Source organism: Chiloscyllium plagiosum, chromosome 5 (genome assembly GCF_004010195.1).
Source record: "Chiloscyllium plagiosum isolate BGI_BamShark_2017 chromosome 5, ASM401019v2, whole genome shotgun sequence".
NCBI lineage: Eukaryota > Metazoa > Chordata > Chondrichthyes > Orectolobiformes > Hemiscylliidae > Chiloscyllium > Chiloscyllium plagiosum.
The window spans coordinates 17,845,407-17,863,567 of record NC_057714.1 but is presented as its reverse complement, the minus strand read 5'-3'; the positions used below and the strand labels follow the sequence as shown (position 1 = coordinate 17,863,567).

At 44.1% G+C, this 18,161-nt stretch overlaps 1 protein-coding gene across 1 annotated transcript in view; it reads right to left on the bottom strand.

The window, feature by feature from the left end:
• The window catches only part of LOC122550232, a 23,981-nt gene extending 9,429 nt beyond the window's left edge, over positions 1–14,552 (bottom strand). Inside the window, exons 1-3 of the mRNA XM_043690992.1 lie at positions 14,403–14,552; positions 11,579–11,769; positions 459–543 (exon numbers count right to left, since the gene is read on the bottom strand). Coding sequence (XP_043546927.1) covers positions 459–543; positions 11,579–11,769; positions 14,403–14,552 — 426 coding nt within the window. The remainder of the gene's footprint in view (positions 1–458; positions 544–11,578; positions 11,770–14,402) is intronic.
• Positions 14,553–18,161: the final 3,609 nt, after the last annotated feature.

The following is an 18,161-nucleotide window of genomic DNA, read 5'->3' as shown; positions in this document are numbered from 1 at the left end:
AGGGGGCATGAGCTTAAATTAAGGGGTGGTAGGTATAGGACAGATGTTAGGGGTAGGTTCTTTACTCAGCGAGTCGTGAGTTCATGGAATGCACTGCCAATAGCAGTGGTGGACTCTCCCTTTTTATGGGCATTTAAGGGGGTATTGGATAGGCATATGGAGGACAGTGGGCTAGTGTAGGTGAGGTGGGCTTGGATTGGCGCAACATCGAGGGCCAAAGGGCCTGTACTGCACTGTATTCTTCTATGTTCAATGGGTAGTGCCTGAGAACTGGAGAATGGCAAACATTATGCCCTTTTCAAAAAGGTTTGTAAAGATTAGCCCAGAAATTACACAGCAGTCAATTTAACTTTGGTGGTGGAATTATTTTTGTTCAGAATAGAATTAATAGTCATTTATAAAAATGTTAAGTAATTCCAACAGTCAACATGGTTTATGAAAGGAAAATTAAGTCTCACCATCTTGCTGGAGTTTCTTGGAGCGGAAAGATTGATGTGATATACGTGTACTTCCACAAGGCCTGATACAGTACTGCAAACAGACCTGAAAACAATGTTGTAGAGACAGTATCAGCAAGAATACAAAATTCCCTGAGGAATAAGAAATAATAAGAGAGCAACGGTTAATACATACTTTCTAGGATACAATAAAGTTTGTACTGAAAGTCCCTTGGGGATTTGCACTGCAACACTTGCTTTTCCTGCTATATAAAGGATTTAAGCATTTTAATGCAGGAGGCAGTTTCACAGTATGTAGTAACACAAACATTAGTGGAATTGTAAATTGTTAGGAGGACAGTGTAAAACTTCAAAAGGACAATGACAAGTTGGTGAAGTGGGCAGATGGGTGGCAAATGAAGTTCAATATGGAGGACTGTTAGATGGTACACTTTGGAACAAAGAATGTTCCAGCATAAAATAAATCATACTATTCTAAGGGGTATGCAGGAGCAGAGAGACTAGGTGTGTATGTGCATAGGTCATTAAAGGTGACAGGAAGCATAGAGAGTTGTTTATATTTTAGGTTTGTCAATAGGGACACAGAATACAATAAGTTGCGATGAACTTATTGGACAATAGTCAGACTTGGCTGGGGTATTGTGTACAGTTTTGGGCACCACACTATCGCAAGGATCTGAATGTATTGGCAAAAGTACAGAGAAGATATTGACAGTAAGTTCACAGATGAGATTGAAGAAGTTAGGACTGTTTTCCTTGGAAAAGATTGAGTTAAGGGCTATGAGGAGTGTTGATAGAAGTTTTCAAAATCATGAGTGGACTTAGGTAGAGTAGCTAGAAAGAAACTGTCTCCACTCATTAAAGGATTGAGAATCAGAAGGAACTGTTCTATTAGTCTTTGCAAAAGAAACAAATATGAGGTGACAAAAAGTTTTCTCATACAATGAATAGTTAGGGCCTGGAATCCACTTCCTGTAAGTATGGTGCAGGCAAGTTCAGTTGAGGTAGATAAGATGGCGTGACTATTTGAATCGAAACAATATGCCAAGTTATAAGGAGAAACAGGAGATCAGTACCAAGTCAAAATACTCAGAGATGGTACAAACACGATAGGTCTTCTAAGCCGTAATAGTTCTGTGATTCTCAAAGTGTGACTTTCACTGCACGATCGTCCACACACCAGCTAAGCTACTAACACACTGAGACCATGTGTTGTCATCAGTTTTTAACTCCATATTTAACTCCAGGTTTTGTATATTCCTGGAATTGTAAACGAAAACATGTCTGCAGGAGATAGCTTCCTGCTGAGAGCTGGGTGAGTAGTAAATCTCATATTATCTACTTTTTTAGTGTTTCTGTTTGATGTTTCCCTTACTCTGTACAAGTGTGACATTTTCTGTACAAGTGTTCACACAGAACATTACATTTGCAGAACATTTGCAGTCATGTTTTGGTTGTAATAATTCTCTAAAATAAAACAGACGTTGGAATAAAAAGAAATCATGTTCATCAGTGCTTTTGGGTTCTAATCCATTAGCATGACACCCTCAGATTGTACATCTATTATATTAACCATTGGCATCACAACATGCAATATTTTACTACTTTTTTAATAGAAGGTGTACTGCTGACTCAAGAGTGGTATTAAAATAATGAAAGGTTGATAGAATAGATGCAGAGAGGATATTTCCTTTTTTGGGGAAGCACATAACTAGAGGCCACCAATATGAAAGGTTCACCAAAAATCCTTTCAGGAATTCAGAAGAGGCTTCCTTACCAAAAGAGCAATGTGATGTGAACTCACGAGAAGATGGAGTTGTAAAGCAAATTATTAATTTCTTTAAGAGGAAGCTAAAGCATACAAGGGAGAAGGTTATGAGGATTACAGTGCTAGATTTAACTGTGAAAAGATTTGAGGAAGTTCAAAGTAGAGTGTGTTTGTTCTACATCCTGACTTAATGTTGTGAATGTTTCATCTTTCACTTTTGCGCATGGTCCCAGCACCCAGCTTAACTGTTCTCACGGTTTTGGCAGCACTTCCCATGCTAAATCATCCCTTTGATTTTTCCATGATTGATGGTCAACTTGCTCACGTTACAAACTGTAATTCCCAGGCACTTTCAATTAATTGATTTTAAGACTCTGTTAAATAGATTTTAGAATGCAACATAAAATGTATGTGTCATTAGAAGATTACTTCTCTATTGATAAAGATATCCAGGTTTCGTTTCACTCAAATTTGTCATCAATGTGTTGGTAGCTCTCTTTGACATCACATTTTTTTTTCCATCCCTTACAGTTTTTCTTTTCACTGATTTTTGATAGTTTGTATAGAACATTAAATTGTAGGGCAAGAGCTTTTCATTTGGTCTAATGTGAGCCAGTGCCACAAACTGAATTTAAAATGATTGATCTTACTCTATTGAATTTCTGTAATAATTTTGATTTAATTGCAGGAAATACAAAAGATCCACAAAATAAGCTTTTAATACGAGAACCTATCATTGAAAGCAAACACTTCAGCATAACAGTGTCATTGCTGAAACACTGAACCACACCACATACAGTTTCAGCCAGTGAAACTGCACAATACATCCAGAAAACATGAAACAATGATATCACAAAAGCCACCAATTCACAGTTGAAGTGTCTTTATATAGCCGAATAACAGAGTGAAGTTAAAACAAATTCTCACCAATCATAGTTAATCTAATTAAATAAACAATAAATAATAAGTTATAATATAACTGAAAGTTATTATTGATGTTGTTTTGAACAGTGATCATTTTTGAATGAGTTCAGAAATTTCTAAATTGATACAGATACCAAGGCCCATTTTAAAATGAGGAGAGGGAGAGGTAGAAGCAGTGGAAAACTGCAGCATACAGGAAATGTAAGGTCTTGCAAAATTAATGGCATGATCTTATTTAAAGTTTCCTTTATTTCCTGGTCGACGGCCAATTGGATTTATGATTAATTGTAATTAGTGTACTGACTGGCTATATAATGAGGTAGATGTCTATTCCACTGTAAGTATCTGTGTATCCTGTCAGTGGCAGCCATTAAATATGCAACATTTAAAACGTGGTGCTGAATGTTCCTATTTTCAGTCAAAATGTCTGATTGAGTGAGATTCATGGGCCTTAATCCCCTATGGTCCTCAATGACTTCTCATGCAATCCTCTGCTCTTCACTTCATAAATTATGCAATCGGGCTCTTTGGCACTATTCACGTATAATCACATATTTGAAGAGACAGAAATACTCGCACTACCAGGACCTTTTGACATTCACATGGTTGGTGTCATATTTAATGCCCAGCTGTACACTTGCAAGCCAGGAACTGCACCTCACATTTTGGTTCTCAATCATTATCGCTGAGAACATGGCTCAGAAAGCAAATCTGACTCCTTGTTTCACAGACCGGAACTTGGAGGTATTGCTGGATGGAATGATAGAAATAGGGCTGTCGCCCCTGCAGGTGCCACAGAATACACTGCTTCTGCCCCTTGACCCCCATGGTGAACGTCACTTCCATTGGTAATGTCACCCATGATCCCATAACCACAGCCACTCTGGAGACAATCTCTGCCCCCACTCCCAACTTCAGCCCCAGATCAGGTCCTAGCTCCCAGCTCTGCCATGTTTTTGCTATTCCCCCAGACATCCCGCTCACTGAGGATGAACGATCAGTCCTCAGTAAAGGCCTCACCTTCATCCCCCTATACTCCAAGATCAATGAATTCAACATGTGTTGTGATCGCGAACTTCTTTTCTGCCATCTCCATGCTTACTTTTTCCATCTGGACTCCCACCCACCCTCCAAGGACTCATTCTCCTTCCTCCAACACACCCCATCCCCTTGAACACCGTGTGCCAGTCTGTTATCTGTCCTCGATTTCTTCATTTCTAACTGCCACAGTGATATTGACTGCCTCAACCTTTCCACCCCTCTCGCCCACTCCAATCTCTCATTGTTGTAATGCACAGCCCTCCACTCCTTCTGCTCCAACTCAAACCTCACCATCAAACCAGCAGACAAGGGGGGAGGGGAGGTTTGTGCGCAGTGGTAGTTTAGCGCACCAACCTCTGCACCGCTGAAGCCACGCTTCAACTCGCAGACACTTCCACTGCCCCCTCGACCAAGACCTACCTCCCACCACCAAACCATCATCTCCCAGACCATCCACAACCTCATCACTTCAGGGCATCTCTCACCAGCAGCCTCCAACCTCATAGTCCAGGAACCCTGCACTGCCCTGTTCTACCTTCTACCCAAAATTCACAATCCTGACTGCCCCAGTAGACCCATCATCTCAGCCTGCTCCTGCCCCGCCAAACTTATCTCTGTATACCTTAGACCATAAGACCCTATGACCATAAGACATAGGAGTGGAAGTAAGGCCATTCAGCCCATTGAGTCCACTCCGCCGTTTAATCATGGCTGATGGGCATATCAACTCCATTTACCCGCACTCTCCCCAGAGCCCTTAATTTCTTGTGAGATCAAGAATTTATCAATCTCTGCCTTGAAGACATTTAACAGCCTGGCCTCCACAGCGCTCCATGAATTCCATAGGCCCACCACTCTCTGGCTGAAGAAATGTCTCCTCATTTCCATTCTAAATTGACCCCCTCTAATTCTAAGGCTGTGCACCCGGGTCCTCGTCTCCCTGCCTGACAGAAACAAATTCCCAGCATCCACCCTTTCTAAACCATGCATTATCTTGTAAGTTTCTATTAGATCTCCCCTCAAACTTCTAAACTCTAATGAACACAATCCCAGGATCCTCAGCTGTTCATCATGTTAGGCCTACCATTCCAGGGATCATCCGCTAGACACACTCCAGTACCAATATGTCCTTCCTGAGGTGCAGGGCCCAAAATTGGACACAATATTCTAATTGGGGCTTAACTGGAGCTTTATAAAGTCTTAGAAGCACATCACTGCTTTTATATTCCAACCCTATTGAGATAAATGACAACATTACATTTGCTTTGTTAATCACGGACTCAACCTGCAAGTTAACCTTTAAAGTATCCTGGACTAGCATTTCCAGATCCCGTCGTATTTTGGAAAAAAGAATACAGGCATGGACTATTTTCCAAATGGTGAGAAAATGCATAAAGCCAAAGTGCAAGACCTCGCATTTGCTCATGCTGAATTTCATCAGCCATTTCCTGGACCACTGTCCTAAACTGTCTCAATCTTTCTGCTGCCTCCCCACCTCGTCATTACTACCTACCTTGACACCGTCCTGTCATCCTTGGTCCAGGATCTCCTCACACACATTCGGGACATCACCCACGCCTTCCACCTCCTCCGTGACTTTCATTTCCCCGGAACCCAATGCCTCATCGTCACCATGGACGTCCAGTCACTCTACACCTCCATGACGAAGGTCTCCAAGCCCTCCGTTCCTTCCTCTCCTGCCGACCCAACCAGTGCTCTTCCACTGACGCACTCATTCGATTGGCTGAACTGGTCCTCACCCTCAACAATTTCTCCTTCAAATCCTCCCACTTTCTCCAGACCAAAGGGGTAGCCATGGACACCCGCATGGGCCCCCAGCTATGCCTGTCTCTTTGTTGGGTATGTGGAACAGTCCATTTTCCACAACTACACTGGCACCATTCCCCACCATTTCCTCCGCTACATCGATGACTGTATCGGTGACCTCGTGCTCCCACGAGGAGGTTGAACAGTTCATCAACTTCACGAACAACTTTCACTCTGACCTCAAGTTCACCTGGACCATCTTGGACACCTCCCTCCCCTTCCTGGATCTCTCCATCTCTATTATCCATGACCTACTCAACTCGGATATCTACTTCAAACCACAGTAGATACCACAGCTTCCACAGCTACCTGGACTAGACCTCCTCTCACCCTGCCTCCTGCAGAAACACTATCCCTTACTCCCAATTCCTCTGCCTTGGCCACATATGGTCCCAGGAGGACCAGTACCACCATAGAACATCACAGATGGCCTCCTTCAGGGACTGCAATTCTCTCCCACATTGTCAACGATGCTCTCCAGTGCATCTCCTCTACTTCCCACACCTCCACCTTTGAACCCCACCCATCCAATCGCAACAAGGACAGAACCCTTCTGGTCCTCGCCTTCCACCCAACCAACTTCCGGATACAACACATCATCCTCCACTATTTTGCCAGCTGCAAACAGACCCGACCACCAGGTATATATTTCCCTCCCCACCGCTATCTGCATTCTAGAGAGACCATTCCCTCCGCGACTCCCTTGTTAGGTCCACGCCACCCACCAATCCACTCTCCACTCCCGGCACGTTTCCTTGCCACAACAAGAAGTGCAAAACCTGTGCCCACACCTCCCCCCTCACCTCCATCCAAGGCTCAAAGGAGCCCCCCACATGCGACAGAGATTTACCTGCACTTCCACACACGTCATTTACTGTCTCCATTGCTCTCGATGTGGTCTCCTCTGCATTGGGAAGACAGGACGCCAAGTTGCGGAACATTTCAGAGAATATCTGTGGGACACATGCACTCATCAATTCCAGTGGCCCGTGGCCGAACACTTCAACACCTCCCTTCCACTCTGCCAAAGAGGTGCAACACCTTGGCCTCATCCGGCGCCAAACTCTAGCCACCCGACACCTGTAGGAAGAGCGCCTCATCTTCCTTGGGACCCTCCAACTACACGAGATCAATGTTGATTTCACCAGTTTCCTCATTTCCCTGTCCCACCTTATCCCAGATCATTTCTAACTGCCGCAGCGATATTGACTGCCTCAATCTTTCCACCCCTCTCGCCCACTCCAAACTCTCATCGTTGCAATGCACAGCCCTCCACTCCTTCTGCTCTAACCCCAACCTCACCATCAAACCAGTAGACAAGGGGAGGGGGGGGAGGTTTGTGTGCAGTGGTAGTTTAGCGCACCAACCTCTGCACTGCTGAAGCCACACTTCAACTCGCGGACACTTCCACCACCAAATCATCATCTCCCAGACCATCCACAACCTCATCACTTAAGGGCATCTCTCACCAGCACCATCTCTCCCAGATCCTCTAACTCGGTACTGCCCTCTTGAACTTTCCTACCTGACCATCTCCCTTCCCACCTATCCGCTCCACCCTCCTCTCTGAATGATCACCATCAACCCCCACCTTTATCTCCCTATCGCACTCCCAGCTGCCTGCCCCCCAGTCTCACTCCCCCCTCATTTATCTCTCAGGCCCCTTGGGCCCCCACTCCCCTTATTCCTGATGAAGTGCTCATACTCGAAACATCGACTTTCCTGCTCCTCGGATGCTGCCTGACTGGCTGTGCTTTTCCAGCATCACACTTTTCGACTCCCTGTCTTTTTTCCTGCTGATTTCCAATGGAAACTACACCATCAGATCCAGCCAGTCTAGACTGATATTGTCCCTGGTCAGTTTTGTGTCCCAGATTAAAATAACACTCAGCAGTTAATCTGTGCTCCAGAAGGGCAATTGCCACATTTTCTCTCTGCTACCTCACCCTCACAGGCCACCATTCAGTTGAGCACTGCCACTACATACTCATGGACTACAACTCTCACTATTCCATTCAACATGTTCACTCAACACATCTCATTCATTTTAATTCTCCCAAACTACCAATCCCCCCAGCCCTCTCTGATTCCCACTTACTCACTGGGCTCACCTTCATCTCTCCTGCTCCTTAGAATCTCTACGGTGTGGAAACAGACCCTTTGGCCCAAAAAGTCCACACCGACCCTCTGAAGAGTATCTCACCTAAACCCATTCCCTAATAATCTACATTTACCCCTGACTAATGCACCTAAACTACACATCCCTGAACACTATGGGCAATTTAGCATAGCCAACTCACCTAACCTTTGGATTGTCGGAGGAAATCAGAGAACCCAGAGGAAACCCACACAGACACGGGGAGGATGTACAAACTCTACACAGACAGTCGCCCGAGGCTGGAATTAAACCCAGGTCCCTGGCACTACAAGGCAGCAGTGCCACCCTAGATATCAATAACTGCTGTTTCACCCACTTCCATCATACTCACTCCATCCCTTTGTCTCAATGCAGGAAAAATTGACTTACAACTGGACTGAGAGGGCCCAAAGCAGTCAAGGGATAATGGATATCAGGCTTCTCACACCATACGAAGAAAAGGTTTTCAATCTAAACAGATAGAAGCTTGCCCATTTACATGCAATGGGGAGACCTCAGTGGCCAGCGACACAGTAAATTTTCTTCTATAGTGCTGTACTGCTCTCCCATTAAAGAAACACTACCTCATTCTTAATCTGTTTTTATTCCTCTTACACAACTAATACCCTCTGTACTGAACACATGCTAATGGTACCCAACAAGCCTCCATCAAAAAGAGGCCATCACTGATGACCCTAACTCCATCTCTTGCTCTAATATGGAACCCACTGAACTCTCAGATGATGCGCTAGCAAGGCTTACGCCCACACACTCCCACAGCTCAGGCGCTTCCTTGGTGGGTCCTCTTTTGAGAGTAGAGTCAGGAGCCCAACCTGGTAAGTATATCATTGACATGTCACTACAGCTAGCTGAGGAAGAAATGCCTCAGGTCTCTGACTTACACAGGTTTCCAGAGACTAGGCACCTGCTCCAGCAGCAGGCAAAAGGTGATCCCAGAGTTTTGGCCATTAATGACTTCATCTAAATGTACAGCAGGCACAAGACCAATAGACGGTTTGTCAAAGCAAGTTGGTAAACTGGATTGAAGATTGGAGGAGTCCACCAATGTCATTTGTACTATAACTGCTCTCATGTGTGCATCTGGCTGACCATGTGGAAAGGTGGCAGTCAGCATTTCCACCACACTCAGTAATATACACACAGACTTGGACTCCATTGCTCTAGCTACAGATACTCAGTATCAATAGCAAGGCAAGAGAGTAAAGAGCGACCTCTACCTCCCTTCCTCTTCGGGTGACAGGGTGGTACCAGCATGCATCCAAAACAAGGAAGATACATACACAAAATGCTTAGAAGCTTCTTCTCTAGACACTTTAGGGGTGCCTATTGGCACCACTGTTCCTATTTATGAGGAAGGGGCATTTAAGCAAGCTAAAGGTCCAATGTTCACCCGTTACCTTGCCCTTGGTACTCTGGGTTTTTGGCTAGAATGATGGAGTCGAGTTAAGTATGTATAACCTGGCTGTCCTTTGGCAGCCATCAAGTTTTCTATAGAGGTAGCTAGATACTTGCATTACAAAGACAACATGGTGCCAAAAGCATCAGAGAAGTCCTCTAATCTTCAAGTCAATTTGCCTCATCCCTTAGACAAATCGGCCTGTTGCTTCTGTATCTGCCTGTGCATATGTATCAAGTCTCCGATTGGTGAAACCACAGGGTCATCTGCATGGAGCGGAGCAGGTCCCCTTTCTCCAGCTGTCATCCAAGTGCTAGCTACCTAGGGTATTTTTTAACTTTGCCAGCTGCAGAGATATGGTAGTGATGCAGTCACCAGCAGATGCTATTGATTCCATTCTGTATAAAATACCGACCGAGGTGTCAGGCTCTGAGCTGATGGGGGTTGCAGGAGGTGTCCATGTTTTATTCTTCTGAAGTACAGTTGTCAATCTCTTGGGCAGTCCTCTTAAATACTGTGTTATGGACAACACCAAACCCACTTCAGATATACCAAGAAGCTTGCCTCAACCCTGATGTTTATTTAAAGGCAAGTGTCAGGTTTGAAGTTCCAGGTGTAATTTGGTTGGTCACAGTACTCTTCAAGCAAGACATACTTTATTCTTGACCCCAATTAAAATGCAAACAAAAGAAAGAAGAATTGGTATAACTTACCTCTCTTGGAAAACTTAACAGAATAATAGATTATTTAACTATAAATAACAACTGTTCCGATATAGTATGATCCCATAAACACTTGGCAAAGGCAAATTTAGTAAAATAGATGGTCTCACATGCAATGTTTTTCAGGACAGGAGAAAAGAAAACCAAGAGAAAATTCTGTCAGAGACTTTTGCATAACCAACTTCAAAACTCCAACAATTAGATTCCCTACAGTATAGAAACAGACCCTTTAGCCCAACAAGTCCACACTGACCCTCCAAAGAGTAACCCGTCCAGATTCATTCCCCTATATTTATTCCACACGAATGCACCTAACACTATGGGCAATTTAGCATGGCCAATTCACCTGACCTGCACATCTTTAGATTGTGGGAGGAAACCAGAGTATCTGGAGAAAACCCATGTTGACACGGGGAAAATTTGCAAATTCCACACAGACAGTTGCCCAAGATGGGAATCAAACCCGGGTCCCTGGTGCTGTGTGGCAGAGTACTAGCCACTGAGCCACCCCAAGCAGATATTGAAAACTAAATTAAAACCATGGTTCTATGGGAGCCTGAGTCCACCTATTCATGCTGCTTCTATTGTTATAACTTTAAAAAGAAACAGGGCCTCGCAAGCTACTTGCTTTATTGGCTTGGAAGAGACAACTTGATACCTCTGTTCAGTAAAAAAGGGACAAAATACATCTCTTAAAGCTATAGTATAATCACACCCGTCACAGGTAGCTTGCCACTTGCACTTGCAAGATACAAAAGAGTGCATATTGTGAACAAGAGATAGAAGTGTGACATGTTAAGGTGAAATGTGCATTGTTATAATAGGGGAGTAGTGCTGCAATGGGCAACGTTTCTTACATGGTTGCAAGTCATGTAAGTTTCTAGTGTCTTGACATAACTGGTTCTAATCTTCTCCTACAATGACCAAAATTCTCTATGTGTAGTGGGTGAGGAGAACAATGTCAGGCATCTTACCACCTGCCCTTGCTTTCTGGAGCCATAATGGGCTGTTTTATCCTGGAATGAGAAGGCAGAGGAGTGAAATGAATGTGGTGGCATATCTATTTGTGCTAGTCCAAATGGGAGAAAGATGGTTCTGTGTTCTGAGTGAGTAGTAGGGAAACACAGAGAGGTGGAAGAGTTGGTAGTTTGGAAAGATTGGGTGAGGTGAGTCATTTAGGGAGGATATGGCGTGCAGCTTTGTGAGTGGTAGATTGTGAGCCTCAGTGAGAGATAGATGCAGTAGTGGAGTTAGAGTGAGTGTGTGATAAAGAATGGGACTTACCTTGACAAAGTCCTTGACCTTGCAGCATTCCTGAGTGTTCCCCCAGACCATGGAGGTTGTACTGATATAAGTGGCAATCTCAGTCCAGGCTGGCATGATCTAGTTACAGTCTTCTCTGGCTGTCCTGAGGGAAGAGAATATCTCTCTTCTGCACTGTCCCATTTACCAGGACACCAACTTCTCCTTCTGTGCTATATCTGAGACAAGTCAGGGGGAATATGAAGGGCAGGACTTAATCAGGTACATCACCGCATTTTAAAAATGGTGCCTGGACCAGGCACGCTAGTCTAGTTGAAGATTACTAGCTTTAGCAAGTGGGAGGACGGGGTTGGCTTCAGAAGAGAGGGGCATCATGGAACACATTTGATAGATGTCGAGATGCATTTGGCACGATTGTGCAGGAAAACCTGTGAGGTCCTACTCCAGAAAAATGACACAGCCAAAATCTAGTAAGATTCAACCAAATCTAACCATCTCTGCTTAACATTCAATGACTTAATCTATCCACCAAGTGACAATTCATTAAAATCTTTACTGGATCAGCTATTGAAGTACTGTGGCTACATGAACAGGTCAGCGGCTGGAAATTCTGTGTTGAGCAACTCATATTCCTGACTCTACAAAGCCTCTCCCAACCTACATGGCACAAGTCAGGAGTGTGGTGGAATACTCTCCATATGCCTAGATGAGTGCAGCTCCAACAACAGTCAAGCTGAACACCAACCAAACAAAGGAGCCCACTTGACTGAAAACCCCCATCCATTACTTTCAATGTTCACTCATTCCACCTCCTCACATGAGCAGCAGTGTGAACTATCTACAAGAAAGGCTGCAGTAAATATCCAAACATCCTTCAGCAGCACAATCTCTGCCTCCCAAAATACCAAACAGCTGACACACGAGAACACTACCAACTGGCAAATTCATCTCCAAGTCCATACCATCCTGAAATAAAAATATAATGGTTTATGTCTTCATCTCTATGACAGAATCCTGCAACACACTTCTTGATAGTACTGTGATTGAAATTACACCACTGGAGATGGCAGCAGTTCAACAAAGCAGCTCACCACAATCTTCTCAAGGTGTTTAAAGATAGACCATAAATGGTGGCTTTGCCAGCAAAACCCATGTCCCATGAGTATGTTTTACCCAGCTTGAAGGGGAGAGGTAATCGCACTGCTGAGTTAGAAGAACAAGAAGTGCACACTGTCCAGAGTTTCAATCTGCATCATTAGGACTCTCAACCTCAGAGAAAGCTGGTTTCAGAAAACACAATGTTAACGCAGTTTGGTTTGCGCACAGCACTCACACTTCCTGGTTCTCCAATATGCTGTACTCACAGTCCTGGTTTCAGAGAACAGTGGGCTTGTGGCATAACGGTGGCGCGTCTGACTCCAGATCAGAAGGTTGCGCATTCAAATAACATGAGGCTCATTGTATTGAATTGAAGCTCAATTTCTCTAGGAGTGCAGGTCCATTGTACCCTGAAGGATGCTGCACAGGTGGTTAGAGTGGTCAAGAAGGCATATAGTATGCTCGCCTTCATTGGAAGGGGTATTGAGTATAAGAGATGGCAAGTCATGCTAAAATTGTACAAGACATTGGTTCTGCCGCATTTAGAATACTATGTAGAGTTCTGGTCGCCACATTACCAAAAGGATGTGGACGCTTTGGAGAGGGTACAGAGAAGGTTTATGAGGATGTTGCCTAGCATAGAAGGTGCTAGTTATGAAGAGAGGTTGAGTAGGTTAGGATTGTTTTCATTAGAAAAAAGGAGATTAAGGAGTACCTGATTGAGGTTTACAAAATCATGAGGGGTATAGACAGGGTGGATAGAGATAAGCTTTTTCCCAAGGCAAAGGATTCAATAACGAGAGATCACGCTTTCAAGGTGAGAGGTGAAAAGTTTAAGGGGGATACATGCAGCTAGTACTTTACACAGAGAGTGGTAAGTACCCAGAACGCATTGCCAGCAGAGGTGGTAGAGGCAGACACGGTAGATTCATTTAAGATGCATCTGGACAGATGCATGAGTAGGTGGAGAGCAGAGGGATACAGATGCTTAGGAAGGGCAACAGGTTTAGACAGTAGATTTGGATCAGCTCAGGCTTGGAGGCCCGAAGGTCCTGTTCCTGGGCTGTAAATTTTCTTTGTTCTTTCACTCTGCTGAATTCACTCTGCTGAATTGCGTTCAAGTTGCACCAAGAGTTTTGGAGAGTTTTTTGCCTCAGACTTAGCAAAATTGCTTGCCCTATCTTATCAATTCCACCTCATTTTTTACCTGTGATGCCCCACAGCCCTTCTCGCATCTGTTTTCCACACCATTTTATCACATAATTCAGCAGAAATGTGCCCGAAGACCAACATCCCACCTGCTCCAACTTTGACAGGCCACCGTGCAGCTGGATAAATGATAGCAGTCTGGCATCACCCCTTACAGACAATATAATAGCACAAAGTCTCATTGCCAATGGCACATTGCTGACACTCCCTCACAATACAATGCATTTTCTCACCCTTGTCACCATTTAACACCATGCCATAAACTTTACCTGCCCTTATCTACATCCCAACTAAACATCTTCTAAGACAGTGCTACCCTGTCCCCACATTCTACTGTAAGCCCACCACTTGTCATTGTCCATAGGGAACATCACATACAGGTAAGCAATTTACAAACACAAACACAAAAGTGAACGTGTATTTGCAGAATGCAACAGGGAACAAAACAAAGTGGCTAAATGTTCCTCTCACAATGCCAAACATGTTTAGGCATTATGACCTAAAAAGTTAGAGTTAACAATTGTATACGTGCACTCACCTCTCCTAGTAGAACAGGTGTCAATGAGGTTCTATCTGGCTTGTAGCACCAATCACAGCTGAGCTCCTTACTGGACACGTCAGCTTCCTCCTCCCAAAACACACTATCCTCCACCTTGGAAGACAATTTCCCCAGTCCTCTGCATTCCATTGCCCCAGTTCCTCTGCAGTCAGAACATTGATTGATGCTGCAATTGCATAGGGCAGAGCACACCAGGATGTTTTATAGAGGCTGTCAGAGTACATTGGACAGTCCATACAACGGAACTACATCTTCAACAGTCCTATACTCTGATCTATCATAGCCAGGGTTGAGGCATCGACAGCATTATATCTGCACTTCATGTCAGTCTGTGGGGTGCATAATGGTTTTAAAGCTACAGTGGGTATCCCTTGTCTCTCAGTGATCTGGACGCTCAATTGAAACTTGAGAGTACACCAGAATTCACAAGGCACAGCATTTGGGTTGCCTGGGTGATGGGTACATACTTTCAGGAAGCGGTAATGATGATCACAGATCATCTGAACATTAATGGAATGGAACGTCTTCCTGTTGATGAATTCCACAGCATTGGAATAGGTTTTGGTCAATAATAAGAGGGAAGCCTATGCCAGGTATAGACAGCATTAACCGAGTGATTCCATAGAAAAGTATAAAAGCAATAGAAATATACTTAAGAGAGAAATCAGGAGGGCAAAAAGGGGACATGAGATAGTTTTTCCAAATAGCGTTAAGGAGAATTCAAAGGGTTATTACAAATACATTAAGGACAAAATGGTAACGAGGGAGACAATAGGGCCCCTTAAAGATCAGCAAAGCCACCTATGTGTGGAACTGCAGGCGATGGGGGAGATACTACACGAGTATTTTTCATCAAGATATGGAAGAGAAGGATATGAAAGAGACAGAACATGGGAAATAAATAGCAACATCTTGAAAATGTCCATATTACAGAGGAGGTGAGCTGCTTTATTGAACTGTTGCCGTCTCTAGTGGTGTAATTTCATTCACAGTCCTATTAGGAAGTGAGTTGCAGGATTTTTTAAAACACATGAAAGTGGATAAGCCCCTGGGACCTGGTCAGGTGTACCCTAGAACTCTGTGGGAAGTTAGGGAAGTGATTGCTGGTCCCCTTGCTGAGATATTTGTACCATTGATAGTTATAGGTGAGGTACTGAAAGACTGGAGTTTAGCTAATATGGTGCCACTATTTACAAAAGGTGGTAAGGAAATGCTAGGGAACTGTACATCTGTGAGTCTGACATTGGAAATGGGCAAGTTGTTGGAGGGAATCCTGACGGGCAGGATTTATATGTATTTGGAAGGACAAGAATTGATTAGGGATAGTTAACATGGCTTTGTGTGGAAAATCATGTCTCACAAACTTGATTGACGTTTTTTGAATAAGTAACAAAGAGGATTGATGAGGGCAGAATGGTGGACATGATCTATATGGACTTCAGTAAGGTGTTGAACAAGGTTCCTCATGGTAGACTGGTTAGAAAAGTTAGATCATATGGAATAAAGAGAGAAGCAGCCATTTGGATGCAGAACTGGCTTGAAGGTAGAAGACAGAGGGTGATGGTGGTGGTTGGTTTTCAGATTGGAGGCCTGTGACCAATGATGTGTGACCAGCACAAGGATCAGTGCTTTTCGCCTTTTATATAAATGATTTGGATGTAAACATAGGAGTCATGGCTAGTAAATTTGCAGATGACACCAAAATTTGAGGTGTAGTGGACAGCGAAGAAGGTTACCTCAGAGTACAATGGAATCTTGATCAGTTGGGCCAATGGGCCGAGGAGTGGCAGATGGAGTTTAATTTAGATAAATGTGAGGTGTTGGAAAGGCAAACCAGAGCAGGACTTATACACTAAAATATAAGGTTTTGGGGAGTGTTACTGAACAAAGAGACCTTGGACTGCAAGTTCATAGCTCCTTGAAAGTAGAGTTGCAGGTATGTAAGGGTAGTGAAGAAGGCATTTGGTATACTTGTCTTTATTGTTACTGAATATAGGAGTTGGGAGGTCATGTTGAAGCTGTACAGGACATTGGTTAGACCAATATTGGAATACTGAGTGCAATTCTGGTCTCCCTACTGCAGAAAGGATGTTGTGAAACTTGAGAAGGTTCAGAAAAGATATACAAGGATGTTGCCAGTGTTGGAGGATTTGAGCTACAGAAAGAGGCTGAATAGACAGGGCTATTTTCCCTGGAGCATTGGGGGCTGAGGGGTGACCTAATAGACGTTTATAAAATCATGAGGGGCATGGATAGGATAAATAGGCAAGGTCTTCTCCCCGAGGTGGGGAAGTTCAAAACTAGAGGGCATAGGTTTAAAGTGAGAGGGAAAAGATTTTAAAGGGATTGAAGGTGCAATTTTTCCACACAAAGGGAAGTGCGTGTGTGGAATGAGCTGCCAGAGGATGTAGTAGAGGCTGGTACAGTTAAAAGACATCTGGATGGGTATACGAATAGGAAGGGTTTGGAGGGATATGGGCCGGGTGCTGGCGAATGGGACTAGATTAATTTAAGATATCTGGTCGGCATGGAAGAATTGGTCTGAAGGGTCTGTTTCTGTGCTGTATATACCTATGACTCTATGTTTACAATCAATAGCTCCTTCAGCTGGGGGATCCTAGCTTTATTCCCAAATCCTAATCCCAGGGTTGTAATACTGACATTGTCATGGGGGATCAAATGAACCCGTGCAGAGAAGACATCAGTCACTGTCCTGATACATTTGTGGCTGCATGACTGAGAGATCCCATACAGGTCACCCATTGATCCCTGGAAGACCACCATGCCCTCTGATGCTGCTCCAAACTCCCCATTCAACTTGAAATTCCCTTCATCATTGTCCTCATCCCCACTAATATAGATGCCTCTGCTTTCCACTCCCAGCCTTGACTATCCCATCCTTTCAATAATTGATCCCTCTGCTCCCCCAAACTTTTCTAACCTAACTAGACAACCAGGATTGCATTTGCCCCAGACTTGTGACTGACTTTGATGATCAGCTCATAGACATTTCTGATCAGACACTTGACTGCTGTGTTTGCAGTTCCTTGTCTTTGAAATACAATTGTCTGACAGCTTGTGCTGGCCCACAAGACTGCTGAACATCTCTAGATTATTCTGGGACAGCCCCCTGAACTCTGCATCCACAATGGGTGAATGACAGTAACAAAATCCCTGAACTCTGTGTGAAACCTCTGTCAGTGACTGACAGCACTAGCACCACCCCACCACCCCCCACCAACAGACAGCACTCCCCCAACCCCTTGACTGGGGTAAAACGTTGATTCTTCAATGTTTTCTGACCTGTCCAGTTGTTCGAATAAACTTGCAATGTGTTTTCCACATAGACAGCTGGCATATGCTGTAGGTGAATAGATAGCTATCTCATTAAGCTGTTCACCAACGTTTGTCCCCTCATCCCAGGACATTCCAATACAGTTGAACAGGATAAGCAGCCTGTCTGAGTGCCTGCACTAAAGAGTCTCTAAAACAGCAGCAATGACAACCTCTGGATGAAGTCCTGATGAACACAAAGGGAGGCATGATGTGACAAGGCATGTTTATGAGCATGCAGGTAGGTGATGATTGAACAAATGCTATGAGAGAATTCAAGAGGTCTAGAAGTGTAGCTGATCCAATTATTGAGCTAGTTGCCTCTCTGTGTGCGCAAATATTTCTCTGCTGCAGCCTTTTTGATACTGGCTACTGGTTCATCCTGCGATGAAAGACTGTCCCTTG